Source organism: Oryzias melastigma, linkage group LG3 (assembly GCF_002922805.2).
Source record: "Oryzias melastigma strain HK-1 linkage group LG3, ASM292280v2, whole genome shotgun sequence".
Classification (NCBI taxonomy): Eukaryota; Metazoa; Chordata; class Actinopteri; order Beloniformes; family Adrianichthyidae; genus Oryzias; species Oryzias melastigma.
Window position 1 is genome coordinate 27,660,845 of NC_050514.1, and position 20,437 is coordinate 27,681,281.

A 20,437-nucleotide genomic window follows, 5' to 3' on the forward strand; every position below is an offset into this window, starting at 1 on the left:
TCTTAAAAAAAAGCATAATCCTCGCACTATCTTATGGGGTCCAGATGACCCCACCCTTTAATTGATGTGAAAAAGGTGGACAAGATTTAAAATATCCTATAAAAAAATCCTTGGGAAAAAAAGGATCCATGACCCGACTTTTACTGTAAACATGCCTAGGATAGCATGAGGGTTAAACAAAACTGGAATCTGTTGGTTTTATGCTGGCTGATTTCCTAAATTTCAGATTTTTATCTACAAAATAATAATAATAAAGTTAACAGAAAAAGCTTTGAAGTGTTTATCAAGCCTGACACAAACACTGGCTGCCTTTAAACGCTTAAGACTGTGAGTTACTGGAAATATTAATCTGGTATGCTGTTTTATATATAAAAAATATCCTAAACATGCATAAAAATGCTGGTTAAACCGAGGAGGCTGTATCAGATAGCCAAGAGGCAAACTGTGGTCTCCACATCCAGAGATAAGCTGCTAAACTGCAGATAAAAGTGTGTTTTTGTGTTGAGGGTTAGCCTGATCTGTGAAGCTGCTGGTTATTGTGAGCAAAAATCCTTTTTTTTTTTTTGGTTACATGCTTAATAACATGTTTCTCCCTTTAGGGATCACCACATCAGAACTTTTGGTTTTACATCAAATATCCTTCCTGCTTGTGCTGTGATCACAAAATCAAACACAAAAAAAGGCAGATCATTAAGAACAGATTCATATTTTAATAAAAGCCCCCCCCCCTGGCACAGATCTGCTATCCAATAAATAAAACAATTAATCAAATACAGTTGAATAAAAACTAAAGCAAACCTTATAAAAAAGAGTGGGAAGGGCAGCTAGAGTTAAACAAACACCAAGTGTGTGTGTGTGTGTGATAACACACACACTGTGCTGATGAAGACAACATACAAACAGTGAAAAATATTAAGTTGATACTTAAACCGTACAAAGTAAATTAGTGGTGCATTCGATATAACACAGAGAAGTTGTTGCATACTTCTTTACAACCGAGCAAAAAATGCTGCTTCTATAAGAAATCATCAGAGGCATTCCTAATGGAAATAAACCAGCACACGTGTACCTAAAAATAAAAGATTCTCGTCGACTCTGAGAAATATCTGAGTTGCTGCTGAAAATAAAAAACAGAAAAAAAAGTTTTTCTGTTTTCCCCACAACTCTTAACAAGTGCTGTTCAGGTGTCCACCATCCAATACAAAGTTTTCCCTATGAATTTAAACTAGTATTAAATAAAAAATGTTTAATACAAGTTTGGGAAAAATGAGTTCAGAATTTGCCACCTGGCCGCGGCGGTCTGACTCAGCCCAATTCCTTCAGAAGCCCCTCAGCCACCGTGTCAAAGTCGGACCACCCGGGGAGACGAAAAGTTTGCCGCTTAGAGTCTTTTAACACAACGAGACGACCACTTCTCACTCCGGGTGAGATGAAAGCCTTGACAAAGAAGTTCCACTTTAATCGGGGCGGGGGGGTTCTGCAAGCAGAAGTCCCAGTAAAGCCACGAGAAGAGAGGAAGCGGCGGTGAGGAGCGCAGCTGTGACCCCCGCTTGGGAGAGGAGCTGCTTCTCTTCATCAGCTCCCCAAAAGGTAATCCGCCTGACTGGAGCCTCTTCGGCAGAACAACCTGACAACAACAGAGCGCCGGGGGCGAGAGCGGCGTGCACAGCATTCCTACGAATGCACGACACACAATCAAACAGTGGAGGTCTGGTTTACACACCTCCTTTCCTCTGGATGCTTTAACCTTTGGTTAAAAGGTCACGGATGCTCTCGCACCAGCAGCACGCGCTCCAGCCTGCCACATCCCTGAATTATGGGTGCGGTGGAGACCGCGGGTCGGGGCCGGTGTTATCCGGCACCAGAGGAATGAGACAGCTGAAAGAGCCCTCGCGCCGCCGCACCACAAACAAGAGCCTTGTTGGCTGGGAGCTCAGCCCACATGGCGGCACAGCGAAAGAGCCGCTGACAGCTGGCGGACAGGAACGATGCCATGGCAACAGAGGAGCAGCTGTGGGACCATCGGCCGGGCAACAAGGCTACTGTGACACGGGGAGAACACCCGTCTGACATTCCACAGGATGATGGGGGCATTTTCTGTGGATCTGGCTGAACATGTCCTTAGAAATGGTGCTAGCTTTTCAAATTCTTAACATTGGAGAGGCTTATGAATTTTTTTGTGTTTTTAACATGTTCTGGGGGCATTTTTCAGATATTAGAGGACATGTGTTAGAAAACTAAGTATTTCTTTATTAAAATTCTTGTGAATCAGGAGCAGATGAAAAAATTCTATTTGAAAAATAACTTATTCGTTATGTATAACATTTGTTTCTAACGCTCTGCAGAAACTGTCTTGGAAAACGACACAGGCTTTTAGATTTTGGCTAAAATGGGCACAATCATAATTAAAAATCCACTGGGATTGATTTTAAATAAGATCTTTAAGCTGATTTTACCATTTTCTTTTTATTTAGATTTGCAAAATTTTGTACCAATTCTTTGTTTAAACTGGCAGTGTAAGCTATTATAAATAAACTTCATTGAATGTACAATATTCTTGTATTAAATATCTGATCTTTCAGCTTCTGTCTGGCCATAAAAGTTAAAAATCTTCTAGTATTGGCTTTTGATTTCAGATTATGACATAACAAAAATCCGACTGTATAATAATAATGAAATATTGCGATACTGCACAGCATCCACTTCACTGGTTTTCGATTACGGCATGCCAAAACTGAAACTATTCAAGTGAATTTTGTAGAAATCTACCTAAAGACAAAAAAAGAGGGTTACTTGTGAAAAATGCGTGCAAGTTAGTTAATTATTAGGGCTTTAGAAAAAGAAAAAAGAACATGTCTTAATTTGATTTATCAAATTTGTTTTTAATTTGAAAATCAACCTGGATTTATTAAATCAATGAATCAACTTCCCTTTAAGCTTTATCTCGGAGTTTGTTTTCGAAGCAAAAACAGCTTTCAGCTATTTTTTGAAATAAAAATTCCAATTGGTATTTATAATTTTTTTTTCTAACCTGAAGTGGCGAAGCTTTATTAAAGTGAAGCTATAAGGGTGAACTGCCATTTTCTTTCATACGTATTTTCTCCTGTTTCTATATTATCAAGTTTGACACCCCTGCCCTAGACACAAAAAAGGGCATAATATAAATTGGGGGCTCGTCCGGGACTTGAACCCAGGACCTCAGGCAGTTATGTGAAAAGTGTTGCTCAGATAAAATGAGCTTTGAGTGAAAAGCTTAAAAATACACAAATATTTCATCAAAATGAATCAGAAAACAGAGACTTGTTTAAAAGAAAAACATTTTAGCTGCGATAACCGCTGTTACTTATCCCGTGTCATGTATGGCATGGTGTCAAAGACTGGATGCAAAAACTGGGTTTGACTGAGTTGACATGGGCTTAAATTATAGTGCAGAATAAGACAAAAAAACACAACCGTAAATAAACTTTTACGGAAACTGCAGCAAAAAACAGTTTTGGGGAGTCTGGAGAACGGTTATATGATCATGAAAACGGGGAAAATTACGTTTAGATTGAATAAGTATGTCCTTTTGATGTGAACTGACACACTGAACAGCTCTGTTAAGAGTGGGTACTCCAGCAAAGATGAGAGAAAAGGGGGCGGGGTCACTAACGGAGGTGTAAATAATCTAGCTAGGCTCCTAGTGGTCATACAGAAAATCTGTGGTAAAGGAAACAAAAACGCTTTCAATAGCCGATACAAAGATGTTACATTATTAATAAAGCTTATAAAATTGATAGTAATATATATGCATATATATTTATACATTTATGTACAGCACGTTAGTTTATAAAGGAGCTTTTCCACATTTTTAGTTCGCCAGACTCTTCTTTAAAAAAAACAAATTTGAAATATTTCTTGAAAAATGAACCTGAAACTCAGAAATGCGTAATTAAACTCACAATTTGAATGACATTAGAGGTAGCAGCAGATTTGGGGTATCTCACAAAATTCCTCTGTTTTCCTTCCTAATGTTACCGACGGGGTGACGCGTGCTTCAATCTACCGATCTTCAGAAACTCAAACGCTCACACAGCCACGAGCACACTTCAAGTGGTTTTCGACAGACACCAGTGCTATGACACGCACGCACACACCTGCACTCGCCGAGACTTCTGCAACAGTCACAATTCACATTTTTACAGTCACATTCACACAGCTATCAGCTCAGGTTCCTTCACATCCCGATCCTTCTTCTTGTCCATCTTTTTTGTTTTTTTTTCTGCAGTTCTGGTGGGGATCTTCACCGCTCTGAATCCCCGTCCTGCTGCAGCCTTTAACACTGGTTCATGGTGTTAAATTTAGCCCTGGGGGGGTCATCTCCGCCCTTCCCCATCTGCTGTCCGCCCCCTGCAAGTCCAGCGGCGCCGTATCAAAGGAGGAGGTTTGCTTGGGTCTGTCCGCGGCAGAGTCCGACCTCAGGACTGGTAAAAGTGGTGGTAGTGGTGATGGTGCTCGTGGTGGTGGTGATGCTCATGCCGCTGCACCATTTGTGCCAGCCCCCCCTCGTAGAGCAGTATGCTGGGGAGGTCCCTCACCTGCTCCTTCTCCACCACTGGTCCTGGAGAGGCTACAGAGCCTAAGGCCCGGTGGCCCTGACTGTCCTTGGACCTCTGTTTGTGTTTGCGGTAGGGAGCTGTGGACTCGTGCGGGGGGGTCTGGCTCGGCAGGGTGGCGGGTGGCGGGACACCTCGGCTCCTCATCACCCGGCCGCCGGTCTGCGCCGGGGGGGTGCGGCTGTGGGTCTTGGGAGATCGGATGGCGTGTCTGCCGGAGTCCTGGCCCCGCGGCCGGACGGGCTGAAGGCATTCTGGAGCGGCGGTTTCCATGACGGCCTGCAGGCGGCGGTGGTGGGAATGGGAGTGGCCATTTTCGGGTTCATGAGAGCGGGAACGCGCCTGGTTGGACGGCCGGGTCTGATTCTCGGGTTTAGCTGGTTCGACAGCAGCAGGGGCTGTGAAAACAAAGACAAACACATTTAAAGATACACAGCAAACTTCTTTTGATCCGTTTTAAAAGCATTCCCAGAGGTCTTTTAACTATAATTCTGCCAAAATCTTGAAACCTTTCTAGGACATCGTTTCTATGGAGCAGCAGTAGTTCATTAGAAATTTTAATGAAAGCGCTCTTTTCACTCTCTTACAGCTCCTAACACCTCCAACCTGACATTTCTGCTGCAACAAAAATAGCGAGAACTTTGGCGCTTTCCAGCCAGGTGAGGAAAACGGAGATATACAAGTAGGGCCGGGCGATATGGAATAGGTTTATTCATATTGTGCGATAACTATATAAATCACGATATAAACCAAATATCTATATTTGTCAAATTTGAACACTCTGTGCCTAAAAAAAAAGAAATGTATAATCATCAGCAGGTCGTTTATATTTAAATATTTATTTCCTGTCATACTTTCAACATAACAGATGCACTGAAAATGTGTTTTTCTAAATAACTAGGAAAAAAAATACATATAAACGAAACTGAAAATAATGCAAAAGCTTTTAAGCTTCAAAAGAGAAAACAAATAAATAGACCACTAAACTGTTTTGTTCTGTTTGTGTTTGTTCATTTAAAAACAAAGCATTACTAATCAATTAAACTAAATTCTAATGTTTTCAAAACAAACATAAAATTATAACAGAATTTTACACAGAAATATCTTACGAGTTTTGCTTTTTGAACTTTTTTCTAAATTTCTTCTAAGAAAATTAAATTCCATAGAAGTAATTTCTAAATGTTATTAACATGGTTTCTCCTGAGCAATTATTTACCTTGTACGCAGATGAAGGAAGTGGATAAGTCCAAAGGTTTACCAAAATAAGGGCCTATAAACATAAATAATTAGATGCAAACATTTATTATTTGCCGTGTGGCGTCTAACTCTCTAACTTTTACTCGCCAAAGAGGAGAAAAAGTGTCAAGTTTCAATTTTGGACCCTTCAAAATAAAAGTCTCATTTCGCTATCGAGAAAAAGTTTTATTGCGATATATTTTGCTATAATTTTGTCGCCCAGCCCTACATACATGAATCCATTTTGTCTAAACAGAGCGGAGTACAGAGCTTGTGGATTCTTCATAACAAATATGCTCTTTTCCAAACACCTTTTTTTCTCTACCTCACATTGATTTGAAAGAATTGCTCAGGAGATTTTGAGCTTAATTTTCTTTATACATGTCCTCCATCATCAGAAAAAAGTCATAAAATTGCTGCTCCAAATGTGTCTTTAATGTAAACCAATTCTTAAATGAAATACAGTTTTTAAAATTTAGGAAACATGGACTGAAATGACTGGTTTGTGACAGCAAGTCACTAGTTTTGTGTTCTGGACAACCATTGTGCAGCAATCTAACTAATTCCTGTCCCAAATCTGGTTCTGATTATTTTCCTTTCATCATCTTTACTATTTATAAACCAAAACGACAATAAACGGTACCCTGCAAAATTTCATAATTCTGTTAAATCATTATTTTTGGACCTTCTCCAAATCTGCTTTTTCATTTTCAAGCACATTAGACCAGGAACTTGACAGACTGAAAACAGACGAGCATGGCTGAAGGCACAGGCTTCAACTTGGCGCAGGAAACACAGAAGACAAATGGGGTATGACACGCCAAGTACGAGGAGAACCGCTCTCACAAAGGTCTCCTCAAAGGCTGCACAACCTTATTCTTCCAGATTTGTCTCAGAACTCGTCTCCACTCAAATAGTTCAGACACGACATATCACAGAGTCGATATCTGTTAGCACTTCTCGTCCAGAGGCAGCATTAGAACAATCACATGTCATCACTGACCGGCAGATCAAGGCTGCAGCTTATTGAGCTCAATCCTTCACTTCAGAACAGCTTCAGCCTCCAACACTTGATGCATTGTGCCGGTGTGAACCCAGATGTTTGCATTGGCAGCGCGTGCAGCAAGCCGGTATTTTTTACCTAATGGCTCTAAACAGGTGCTACAGTAATGAGGGGCCCTGGATGCAGCTTCAAAGGGCCACAGCCGGCCTTTCCGCCTGCTCCCACCCCCACCTGGTCTGCGTCCACTCACCGGCTCCGAAACGAGACGTGTAGTTTTCAATGCCTGCCAGGTCCAAGTAATGGTTCCTGCGCTCCAGGTTCTCATCCACACAGTGGCGCTGGCAGCCGGGCTGGGCGTGGTGGTCACTGTGGTGGCGCCTGCGGATACGAGCGGGACCACTGGTTTGGCAGGAGTTTGAAGAGAGCGTGAAAGAGCTGCTTGTGAGGCAGGTCATTGTTTAACCAGCTTGGACCAAAGCTTTAGCTCCACTGTTAGAATTCTATTGACTACCATAACTTTTCAATCGTCTACACACCACAATTTGGAAGCTGAGAAAAGCAGTCTTGCGTTTTCAACATTTTAGTGAAGTGTTTCAACGTAAATCAGCTGATTCCATCACGATGTTGCACCCTCATGCAACACTTTACTATTTTAAAGTATTTGTTGCATATTGGTGTAAAGTCTATATGAAAAGTCCCTTTTCTTCACATCAGAATTGGATGATTCATATTGATGATGTAAACCAGAGGTTTCCATCAGGGGTGTCGAGACCTTGACCCCCCAATGTTAACAAGAGTTACGATAGGTCAAAGGGCGTGTGTTATGTTGGTGTCACTGCCCACATCCCTGATGTTAAAGGGTTAAAAGTGACTTCAGAGATCCCTCGTTTATTGTGAGTTGCGTTCTAGTGAAATTCACAAAGTAATGAACTTAATTTTTAATACTTTGAATAATTATAGATGTTTAAAGGCTATAAACCCTACACAATACACACTTCATACATTTTTCTCCGACATGAACATTTTATAAACTCTCTCAGTTCAAACTTTTGTAGAAAAATAAATCAAGTATTCAGAGAATGAAACCAAACCTCCGCTTGCAATCTAAACCATATTTTTCCCTCTATAAGGTGCATTATTTTTTTTCCAAATTATTTAAAGTGCCTATATCATGCAAAATATATTTTTTTAAGCATTTAAGTGTCCTATGATGGTAATTCCTCACGGAAAAATCCCCAAAATGCTATTTTGATCCATTCATATATTTGTTTCTATTCTTTTATAACCCCGCTCTCTGAGCACCAGCCCCTCCCAACCCACAAAAACAAGCGGATCCTCAGATCATGACATAGACGAGTCCACACAGCCCCTTCCAGGCAAACACACACGCTTTCTCCACCGAGCTAACGGTGATCGGCTAAAAGCTTTCATTTTATTTGCAGAATGTGCACATCCATTTTGGTGGGTGAAACGCTGCCGAGGTCGGCTCAGGATGACATCATGGAATAGACAACAACCACAAGAAGCGAAAGGCGGAGCCTCAGATATCAAGTCGTCTTACGAAAATAACTCATATTTTATTTTTTAAAAAAAATGTGTTCTTTAGTGTGTCAAAGGTCATATATTATCATATACACAGATAGTTTACTCTGAAGCCAAAGTGTCTTTTAAATGGATTAATTCTGGTTGTTCTTACTAATGTCTAAGCTAGTCAAATTTTGAGAGGAAAACAGCACTTTGTGAAAATGTTAATACCGGTATGTTTTTTTTTTTTTTTTTTTTTTTTTTTGCAGAAGTTGCAAATAAGGTTTGGTGTTACTGTAAATAAGCTAACATGTAATGGAGTCCAACTATGTTTGTTTCTTAGCATCAATCTGTTTTTTTTTTTTTTTTAAGTGTGTCAAACAAGGTCGGGAGTTGCGGGTATTGTGACATCTCTAATGTGTAGAGTGTGACAAGTTCTAGAATTACTATGAACACAAGTCTGACTCTTTGGTCTAGTTAATGTGCCTTATAGTTCAGTACATCTAATATATGACATAAGTTTAAAATTGACAGTTTGTTAATCCGGTGCGCCTTATAGTGCATACATTGTACGCATTTTGGTATTTTGTTCTGAGACATGACCGTAAGGGAGAACCATTGATGATAGTCTTCAGCCAATCAGGGAGCAGAACACAGTAAAAAAACATGCAAAATTATACAAAAAAACAAACACAACAATGAGACTGTCTGAACTAAGTTTTAACGAGGGATTTAAAAAGTTACATACGCTTAGCTGTGACTGTGTACAGTTTATTACAAAGTGTGGCTCCATAGAAGTATGAATTTGTCCCTTAGCAAGCACTTTAGTGATGGGATAAAAATCTACACGTCTCTTTCTTCACGAAAATGCCACCAACCCGTCAGACTGAAGTCCACCGGCGTTTCACATTTACCTTAGGAGCGCTCGAGACTTCTTATCCGCACTTCTTGGGTCTTCAATGTACTTGTCATTTTTCTCTCTGGGGTGGGGCAGATCTGCATGAAACCCAGGAAGCTATTATCAAAGGGTGCAGCACAAAGCAGCCACACACACACATGACAACAGTCACACAAGGCCCAGAAGAAAGCAACCTTTGTTTTAGGGCTTCACTTTGAAGATCTGTAGACAAGGAAAAACAACAGCACTTCATTTATTCTATTTTTATCTCCCAGCCTCTTATAAGGCGTGGAATAAAATAAAAAACCTTGCAGACTTCAAAAATAGTCTATTAAGGACACGAGATCAGATGCGGTTTGAAATTAGCATGAAGGCAATATATTTCAAAGTGTTTGAATCTCTTGACAGATATTTATAGGCAAAACAATGGGACACAAACACACAGGAATATCAACTTTTTGGGAGATATCTCTCTGACTACTTGTTTACCAAGTCGTCAGTGGGAAAAGTTAACATGAAATGCTGCTATATTTTCCAGGCAGAATGGAGAAAGGGAGGGAGAGAATAAAGGAAAGAAGGGAACGCTGAGGGAAGGAAAAAAATGGCTCTGATTATCAAAAAGACTCAGCGCATCTCTTAAGGTTTCTTTTAGAGTATTTGAAGATGCCATGGATTGGGGGGGGGTTCTCTTGGCTCAGTCACCCCCCTTCCCCACCCACCCAAATCATTAAAAATGAACCCTATTGAGTAGGAGAGATGGAGCGATGCTGAGACTGAGAGGAACAAAGCTTTGACGGCCTGAAGCGGACGCCTTTTCTGCATGACAACAAACGCCAGCGTGTGAGCTGGCAGCCGGCAGAGCAGGCGGGGGGGACACACACAAAATGCCCTCTTTTCTGCGCTGCTGTCGCCCACGGTGTGAACGGGGGGCTTCACCTGTCGCACCCTGCGTACAGCTCCTCCACCGCTGGCTGCAGTCGGGAGCCACGGACAGCTTGACTCGCAGCGTCTTGCTGCTGCTGGGAGAATGGTTGACGGAGGCATCCACCACCTCGTAGATGGTGTGGAGCAGGCTGGTGATGTCCTGCAGGCCAGAGGAGCGCCGGTTAGAAACCCGATTCCACTCTTATAATAAAAGTTTAACATTTAAAAATCAAAGTTACTTTTTTGGAAAGTTTGAGATTCAGGACTTTGTGTCTTGTAAGTAAAATAACTGAGCTATAGGTAAAAATACGAGATACAGTTAAGGTCTTCTCTTGGTTTAGAGAAGTTAAAAATGTGTATAACTAATTTGTCAGACCAAATTAGAGTCCAATTTTTACCTAAATCCATCTTTTATTTGGGGGATCAATCCGTTTTCAGTTTGTCCTCTAGTTCTAAATCTCTTCTTTGCATTTTTATTTTATTTTGTGAATTTTCTCTTTTGGGGGAGATTTGAACAGCAGACAGGCTATTTTAGCAGCTAAACTTCTTTACTGTACAGAAGAAATAGTTTTGGGTACTATATGTTACTTGAAAACCCGCATATAGTTTGTTGTATTGATGCTTTCTACCACGGTGTGCCAGCTGTCCATCACAAAGACACACCGGCACCCAAACATCTTCACAGACTCCTTGTTTTCAGAAAAAAAAAAAACAGTTTGGAAGACTAGAAAATAGTTTTCACCTTGCACCATTCCCTCTAATGAGCGTTGGCAGAATGTAGAGTGAACTGAGGATTTTCTGGCCGGCCCGGCGTATTCTCTACATAACAAATACACTACTTTTCAAACTTACTTTGTGTCTGCTCACAATGATTTGAATAAAGAAATACTCAGAAATTGAGTGGTTTTCTGTAGTTGAAAACAAAATTAGACTGAAGTTTCTTTAACTGATATAAATTTTGAAAAAACTGAATTTGCTTCAACACTGGAGCTTCAGCTCCAATGTTTTTTGACTCCAGTAACTCTTGAACGTAATTCCAGCTGATACTGCAGAAGATAAAAGCGTTTTTTTTTTCATACCGCCTTTACATCGATATGCAATGCTAACATAAAGTGTTCCTAAAAAGTAAGAATTGTGGTTTGTGATTTTATGATATTGAGTTTTTAGCTGGCAAGGCAGAGCCTGGGAAGAAACAAGCTGACACATCTTTAGTTTTTTACTTTAAAAGCTAAAAGTGCCAGAAAATAAGAAATTTATTGACAAAACCACAGAGATTTAAAGCCTTTTTCACACAGACAAAAAACACTGGCAGTATAATTTCTGCACAGTCTATGACACTGTGACTTACAAAAATGACAATTATAAATTTGTCAGGGACTGGCTTCCTATAATGGCTTCAGACAGTATAGAGCAGTGAAAAAATAATAAATAAATTATGAAACAGAAATAAAATAAAAGCATCTTGTGTTGTTCCTGTTTTCCTGTTCTCTCTCTTTTTCCTTTTTTTTTATTTGTGTGAAGGGATTAACAAAAGAGTTGCAGAAGAAAGCGTTTCCATTCCCCTTCGAGCCGCCGCCGCCTGCCGTCTCATGAGCCACGGAGCCACAGGCAATGCCAAAAAACTGCACACCCAACCACAAAGAGGAAAGCCTCAGTCTCTTTGCGCCGTTTCAAGCTGTTCTCAAAAAACACAGGCCTTTCTGGATGTTCCCTCAGATCTGCACCAGGCAAATGCAAGCCACAAGGTGCCTTGCAGGAGAGGAAGCACACAGGCTCTACTTCATACGCTTCCGAGGAAGTGAGACGAAGTTTGAGTTTTTACTTTATATGGGTGGTGAGATAAGTGTCGGGAATCGAATATTTTTCACTTCAAATTCTCCACTGTTTACATGAATTTGTTGTTGGTTTGTCGAGTTTATTTGGTCTGGTTGATAAAAGATATTCTCTCATTACCTCTCTTGTAACTTTGCCATTGTTGTCAAAATCGTAGAGGGTGAAAGTCCATTCCTGCCTGTTGTCTTCCTCCACAGAGACGGCACACTCCAGCTCCTGAAACAGAGCAAGGTTCGTTTGCAAAAGCGTGTGAGTGAGTGTGTGTGGTAGGGAGGAGGGGACACTCACTTCAAACTGGAGCTGCTTCCCTGCGGTAGATTGGCCGTCCCGCTCCTGCATCTTCTCTTCCACGCAGCAGCTGTCGGTCTTCTCCGGGGGTAACGCCACTGCGACAACACACACACAAAGATAAAAGAGGGGGCCCGCGGATGGAAATGTTGGGTGCAGGCAGTCGTAACCTGAGGAAATGTCGTCGCCTTCTTGTGTTTCTTGTAAGCTTGTGCTTCCGAGCTCGGCAGCGACAATTAAGATGTCACCCGTTAATGTCTTCATACATTGTATTGATATATGAAAATCCTAGCGCTGAGGAAAAAGCTGTTTTTTTCTAAAAAAAACTCATACTTGGATGGGCTGTGCATATCCAATAACTACAAAGTCTCATTATTCAGCAAATCAAAGATCATTCCGGAGACTTGGCTGAGCTCCGATGCGCTGAACTTGTAGTTAGTTACAGTTTCTATGATCAAGCTCTAAGGCTGCATAAATCAAAGCACAGTTTGGTTCCAACAGTTAAAAAAAAAAAATGTTTTTCATTTCTTTTCTTCATATCAGCAATCACGGCAAACAGATTCAAAACACTGTGGGGTCCAGTGAAAAAGGCTGTTATACATCCATAAGACTGCAAATCCAGCAGTGCTGATGATGCTTAAAAACAACAGAAAAAACACATAAATAAAAACAAATTTAACATAGTGGGTGGAACTTGGCACAGAGAATTATTCAAAGTATTGCTGTTTTAGCAACAAAAAGTTGAACTGATCTATGCTGTGAACAACTTTTTCTTTTTAGCTCAAGTGCTCATAAATCCAGAGTCCCCAGTAATAGTTTTAAGCCTAATGTAACTAAACCACATTCTATGTGTAGAACATGACAGTCGACATCAGGATGGAAAGGGTGAAACATGTGAACATCAAAAGGTCTATAGGAGACCCCAGAGTCCAAAGCTCAGAGCATCAGGGATTCTCAGCCCGCTTCATCCTCCAGGCGTTCAGCACCATCACACAACCGGCACTACGCATCTGCTGCTAACACTTTACCAGATAATCATAACCTGTATGTTCCTGGTGTAAGCTGTCTGACTTCAACTTTTCTTGAGCTTAAAATTGGCCTTCACAACCTTTGACCAGGTTGTAAAATCCATGAGCTGATTTCTAAAACTATAGAGAGAAAACAGGCTCACCCTGATTTGTGTGTAACTTTGGATTTGTGTGTATGTGTAAATTGTATATTAATGAATTTAAGATTAAAACAGAATTTATGAGTATTTCTTTATTCAAATTGGAGCAATTCAGATCTATTTGTTTGCAAGTGGATGCATCCACTTGCAAACAAATAGATCCATGAACGTCTTTGTTTTCCTCGTCTGAGCTGAAATCTCAATCAAAACTGTACAGCTGGATGGCTTTAATAACACTCACCATATTTGTTGCACCGCTAATGCTAAGTTGGGGGTTGTGAGGGGCTGTAAGCTAACGGGAAAAAATGTAAATTAAGATTTTATTGGGTATCAGCTGATGATTATTTCCGTGCCAACAGTCCCACCCAAAATTCAGAGGTGAATTTCTAATGAACTCCTGGTGCTCTGCAGGAACTATGTCCTAGAAAGGAACAAGGATCTTTAGATTTTGGCTAAAAACACCAAAATCATAATCAAAACATCACTGGGAACACTTTGGAAATAGATCAAAAGATGGTTAGAATGGGACTTTAATGTGCTTCACTGAGATCAAGTTTGAACTAAAACACAAGTTTTATGATATATTTACAATGCCTCCATAGGTATGTTCTGAATTAAAATGTTCTTTGAAAGCAGCAACTATGTTTTAACCTGCAGTAACTTTAATGTTTAAGGTGCTTCGTGTCAAATAACTATCTGTCAAAATGATGAACAAATGCCATCATCTAATCAGCAATGTCCCATAAAACTAACCTTTTTCAGTTTCTTTTTGCTTTGTTTTTTAACATTTCATTTTAATTTCTGCAAATTACTTCTGTTTTCTGAAATGTTTCATTTTTATTGTTATGTATTTGATTATTTATTTAATTGTTTTGGTTTGTGGAATTTTGTTTTGATTTCCAAAAATGTTGTTTTTTTATTATTTGTTTTATTTTTTAATTGTGGTTGTGATTTGAACTTCAGGGCCACCGTAGTTAACTCGTAAACACCAATAATGTTACGGCAACACCTAAATAAAAAACTTTGTGACATAGCGTAAATATTCAACCGTTTACACAATCCCCCGTGAATCGGCGGACTGTGACATGGAGAAAAATTGCCTTTTTTTTCCTGGGTTGGTCTTAATATACAACGCATTACTAACGTAGAGTGCTGCAGTGGAAAGCAGCTTTTCTCCATGACAGAACCCGCTGACTCCGCAAACACTTCACAACTGTGAAGGGCTCCACCCATAAGGAGCGAAAGGCGGAGCCTCAGAGATCGAGTTGCAGGAAAACAAAAATATTTCATATTTCCTGGTCATATATATGGATGTTGTTACTCTGAAAGGCTTAAGAAAAGCATGTTATATTGTTTTCCTCTTTTATTAAGGACTTCTAATTGGTTGGCAAGCTGATTTTTAAAAGGCATTTATTCATTTCCTTTTCAAAAGAGATAATCTAGCTGTATGTATTCATTTTTTATTATACTCCAAGAACGTGGTTTGACAAGTGCAGGGACACAGGTGGGGTATTTTTGACTAACTCAACTTTAAATAGCGTCCCACTCCAGTGAACACGAACAGCATGACTATCATTTTAAAGTTGAGTCTTTTAATTTCACTCCTGGATCTCAGCCCAGACGAAATGCTGGACGTCCTTCTCTGCTTTGAAATCTAGTATTTGTTTCGAGACTTGACACTACAAATATGCGCTACGTCAAACGGAGGCTTGAAAGCTGGACACGCCCCCCTCCTTTACTCGTCTGATTTACAGTAAACTAGGCGTTCTTGTTATATCTCGTTTTTAAATGTACTTATTTTTTTTCTTAAGAAGCATATTTTTAGCCTTTAACGGCTGCAAAGCATCACCCCCGGTCATTCCGCGTTCATCAAGCGCAGGCTGGGCTGCTCACACCCATTAAGCTGCAAAGACCACACCCCCCCCTTCTCGCCTCCTGCCGCACTTTGAAGTTCTATTCTCAAACCTTTTGGAAAAGGATCAGACCAGCTGTAAAACAGAATCACTAATTAATTAAGCCAAGTCAAATCTGAAACACTGTTTGTTTGCTCGCCAGCAGAGCAGACACAACAGCCCAATTTCTTTCCTCCCGATCCAAAGCAGATCAAAGCAGACCTGTCTCATCCCTGGGCAGGGGAAAATGCCAGAAATGAAAGGCATTATCCCAGGGAGCTTTTACCAACTTTTTGAAGAGGAGCAGCATTTGGGGTCCTGCTGTTTGATGATCTGAGGTGCTCAAAGGGAACATTGTGTGTGAGGGCAAATCTGTTTGGTAGCAGGCTCAATATGGTGGTGAGATACTTATCTCCAAGCTAATGAAATTCCGGGAGGAGTAACAGTAATCTGCTATCACTCTCCTCCCCACTCTGGCCCCCTCCCCATCAAAGACACGGATCTGCTCCTTTTGAGTGAAGCTGCTGCCAAGGGATTGGCTGCGTATCAGATCCAAGGGGCAAGAAGAGCGTAGCTCAGGCTGGCACCTTCCACGCCAAGCTTCATCCAAGGAACCCAACACAAGCGAGCATGCACTTCATGTGGAAACAAATGCAGGCACCTTACACAGATAGAGGAGAAATATCTGCAAAAGAGGTCCAATATAACTTTTTAAAGACAGTTATTTATGACCTGAAATGTTTGTATCGCAAAAGTCTCTTGTTTTGTGATCAAAAGGTCAAAGGACATCATTTACAGCCCGTGTAGAATACTCCTTCTACATATGATGTAAGGAATTTATTACATTTTTGCAGTAAACACATTTTTTATTCCTCTTAACTGTTCCTAGAACATGGTTCCTTAACCCTTTGATACTGGAGCTTTACTTGTGTTGACATTCTTTCGACTACAGAAACTCTCAAGCCCTTATAAAAATAAAGTCCTCCTCCAACTATATTTTTTTTCTATTACAAAATTGTTTCTAGTGGTCTTTTAATTATATTTATGCAGTTTTTTTTGCCAAAATCAATCATTTTTTCCAAGACATATTTTCAAGGAGTGTGGGGAAAAATCTATTCAGCAATAAATTGCGATATTTCATTTAGCAATACTTGTAACAAAATAAAATGATTTTCACCATTTTATTAACATGAAATGTGTGTTAATAGATAGGCAGAGTTTTTCTAAGCTGTACTCTTTAAAGAAGACTGGAAGAAAAAAAATTGTCCTGGTACAGTTGTAGAACATACCATGATATGTATCGTTTCGTGATACGCATATTCCGATATGTATTTTATCGCCAATATTAATATTTTCTGTAGCGCGGGAGGACTTCATCAGAGATTTGTCTCTGGTTTTGGGCGGGACTGTTGGTGCCAAAGTAACCCAACCCAGTTTACACTCTCTCCCGTTAGCTTAAAGCTCTTCACAAGCCAAAGCTAACATTAGCGTTGCAAAAAAAATTAATAGAGAGCAATATCAGAGCTATCGAGTCGTACAATTTTGAGCCAGACGCCAGCTCAGATGACTAAAAATGAAGACGTTAATGGATCTATTTGTCTGCAGGTGGAGGATTTAGAATTGGAGCAGAGAAGGGAGACTTTGGCTCCCCCATGCCAGTTGCTGCGTCACAATTAAACCATGGGATTTCATCTGCTCCTGATCCATCGCGATTTGAATAAAGAAATACTCAGAAAAGCAGTTTTAATCTTAGATTATTTTAAATATACTGTGTTCCCTGCTTATTTGCATTTCATTATTTGTGGTTTCAGGTATTTTCTGATTTTTTTTTCTCTGTCAGGTGACTCTTACAGCTTGTTGCAAAAACTCAGACACCTCAAAACGCATGTATGACATGTATGAAACTTTTGCGTCTGAAGGGGGTGCTAAGATGCATCTCCCAAACCCCTGCGAAAAAGGGGGGAATACTGTTTACATAGATCCTACATCATGAGAAAAACACTACAAGAACATGGTAATAACACCAAAACACGATTTTCATTGGAATGGGATTAACGTAATTCCAATGGATTCTGAAGTGGAGGAAATCAGCTTTTTTGTTGCTGATATGTGACACTATACATAAGTAATGCGTTGCTGATATAAAAAGCTGCTTTTCTTTTCACCATAACCAGTTGATTCATGTTGATCACGGAAATGGTCAAGATTTTCGGTCTGTCAGAACATGCATATTTTAGGTGTTCCTAGCGAAATCTCCAGTGTTAAAGGGTTATATCCAGAAGTAACAAGTGTTCCATGTTTGTTGGTTGTCTATTCATGCTGCGCGTCTCCTTTTTGTCTTCACTTCCTAGCTTCTTTTATTTTGTGAGCTTCTTCGGCTCCATGCAGTTGAGTTCACGCAGGGGTGATGAGTCCACAGATGTTTCTCTTTGGTCTATGAGGAGGGGCGTTACATCTTTCTAAACGCACATGTGAACAACTGATTCCAGATTCAGATGAAGAGCAGATTTAAACCCAACATTTTTTAACCTTTGCACTATTTAATATGAGTGTTAATAACTATAAAAAGGCATCAGAATTGATTTGAATCAAATTCTAGTTATCTCAATCATCATACATGAGTTTGTATTATGTTTTATCCCACTGTAACAACAAGCCAACTGTTAGTAAAATAAAGAGAACTTTGTAGCCAGTTTTCAAAAATTCTGAGATAGTTTTGTTTTAATTCTACATTTCTGCCTTCACCTCACGTCCAACACTCTTTTATGGTGAGGGAGAAACTTTCTCCTCCCAGAGCTCTTAATCCAGGATCACATCACATCAGGGAAAAAAAACATGCAGGGATGGAAGCACTTTGCAGAGCACCACTGGGGTAGGGGCAGATGAGAGATGGAAGAGGCGGAGAGGAGGGAGGTAAGGTAAAAAAGGGAACCTCATCAGCACATTGCTGGGGCTTAGAGAATGGGTGTGGAGCAGAGGGGAACGGATAAAGCTCGGAATCAAAGAGCCACACAAGTATCTAAAGGGAAATTCCAGCAAGTGCTTTGTTCAGGTTCTCACACGAATCAAACCCAGACATAATTTCACCTGAGATGGAAGCTAAATTTGTCAAAAGAGACGGACGACAAGGAACATCAAAGGGCTTACCTTCTAAACGATAGTGTTCATCACTGATCCCCTCGGCACATGCATCCACCATTGAGTCCTGCAAAGAGAATACAAGACTGTAAAAGTGAAGCATGAGTTTGCCATTTTTTACATGTCACATGAAAGCAAACATATATAATGGTGCATATCCAAAGCTTAGCTCTCCAGCACAGAGTGACAGGTCTGCACATAAAGTTATTTCTTGAATACCCAGCCCTGGCGAGAAAGAAAAGCTGTAAAAAAATTAGTTTACCCTAATTAAGGAATGATCCTTCGAGGAAATAATATATTTATGATTTAGATCAAACCAAATAAACAATCAAATTGTTTTTATATTTTTTTCCATTCCTTATCAGCCTTTAAAGATAATATTTTGTAGCTGCAAAAGGTGAAATTAGTGAAAATGAATGAAAGGCGGACCCATCAAGCCAGACCAAACCGTACCATTTTTTGGCCCCCATTGGTTGTAGTTCCATAGATAACTGACAGACTGGTTAGACTGGAGCTACTATTAAAACCCGTTGATTAGCAAAAGGTCATTAAAACAACAGAAAGGACCAAGAAAGTGGCTGTATTCCTCTTTACCGCCCGCTATCTTCTCTCAAACAATATTAAATGCTTTGTACATACTAAATACCAAAAGCCAAGCGGGAAAAAAATTAGCTGCTGGAGGACCTCAATTGTTGTTGTTCTTCAATCCGCATGTGTCATGATGGTCCAACCTTGGGTGTAAACGCTCACCTGAATTGCCTATACCAGGGGTTTCCAAAGTCAGCCCTCGAGGGCCGTGTCCTACATGTTTTCCAACCAATCTGCCATTGAAGCTCCTTATTGACTAAAACGCCTGATCCAGGTAATCAACAGCAGATAAGGTGGGGTTTCTGGAAAGCCAACAGGTGGCTGGCCCTCGAGGCCTTGAGTTGGACACCTCTGGCGTAGATCATTCTGAACCAGACCCGACCAAAGCATACCGCTCATTAGAGACAAGGCATGAAAGTTCCAAAGAGGCCATGAATAGACTTCTTCCATCAACATGGATTTCCTTTATTTTAACTATAGCTGACAAAAATAATTATAATAATTTGAGATGATTCCAAATCCCACATAACAGATGTGATGTATTTAACAGCCCTTTAATAATGTATTGTGGATCAAAAGCATCACATTGGAACAAAGTGTGAACAACCTTTTATAGAGTTTTTAAAATGGGTCTTTAAATGTTTAAAAAGGGTTTTCAATTTACATTGTGTGTGATCACAGAAAGTTGGCTAATTATCATAATTTAGCTAAAGTGGTCTGAGATCATTCATTCAGCCTAATAAAAATGCCCTTACCTTGAGAGAGCAGAGAAAATATCTCACTTCGTAGATTCCTATAACCAACTACATTTTTTTTAATATCTGTAAAAAAATGTATACCTGTACTTCATATGAAGTTATTTGACATTGTGTCTACACTAACTTTTCTTTTCTTCTGCAGTGTTGTGTGTCAATCAACAACCTCAACCCAAAGGTCAAAGGCTGTTTAACAGCAGCCATATTGATAACGTTGCAGAACAGCAGATGTGTTTGCATTCATCTTGAAACAATAATCTACTGATCCTTTGAAATGATTTGCCAACGTTTATTGGCAAACTATAACTGGACAAAAAGTTGGCAAAGGGACTCAACCAAACAGTGAGTCACGATTGACCAGCAAGCACAAACAATGATAACAGGAGCGGATGTATCAATGCAGATGATAATTACTACACTACATTAAGACACTTCAATTATAAGCCAACAAGTGTATCAATCAGCGTCTATGTGATGGTGTTTGCCACAAAGTCAACATCTGTGTTCACTAAAGTAACTTTCTGTAATTATTATTATTATTTTTTTTATGTTAACAGCAAGTAAGGAGCAGATTGAACTTTCTATTAGTGACTTT

At 40.0% G+C, this 20,437-nt stretch overlaps 1 protein-coding gene across 3 annotated transcripts in view; it reads right to left on the minus strand.

Moving 5' to 3' along the window:
- Nucleotides 1-552: 552 nt before the first annotated feature.
- Nucleotides 553-20,437, minus strand: part of nkd1 (NKD inhibitor of WNT signaling pathway 1) — a 37,910-nt gene continuing 18,025 nt past the window's right edge. For 2 of the 3 annotated variants that reach the window (XM_024296254.2, XM_024296252.2), the window contains 7 exons: nt 18,509-18,566; nt 12,302-12,399; nt 12,134-12,229; nt 10,193-10,340; nt 9,273-9,354; nt 7,085-7,212; nt 553-4,993 (listed from right to left, as the gene is read on the minus strand). In XM_024296254.2, coding sequence (XP_024152022.1) covers nt 4,458-4,993; nt 7,085-7,212; nt 9,273-9,354; nt 10,193-10,340; nt 12,134-12,229; nt 12,302-12,399; nt 18,509-18,566 — 1,146 coding nt within the window. In that variant the 3' untranslated portion in view covers nt 553-4,457. The remainder of the gene's footprint in view (nt 4,994-7,084; nt 7,213-9,272; nt 9,355-10,192; nt 10,341-12,133; nt 12,230-12,301; nt 12,400-18,508; nt 18,567-20,437) is intronic. The other variant, XM_024296253.2, reaches the window with a different exon arrangement.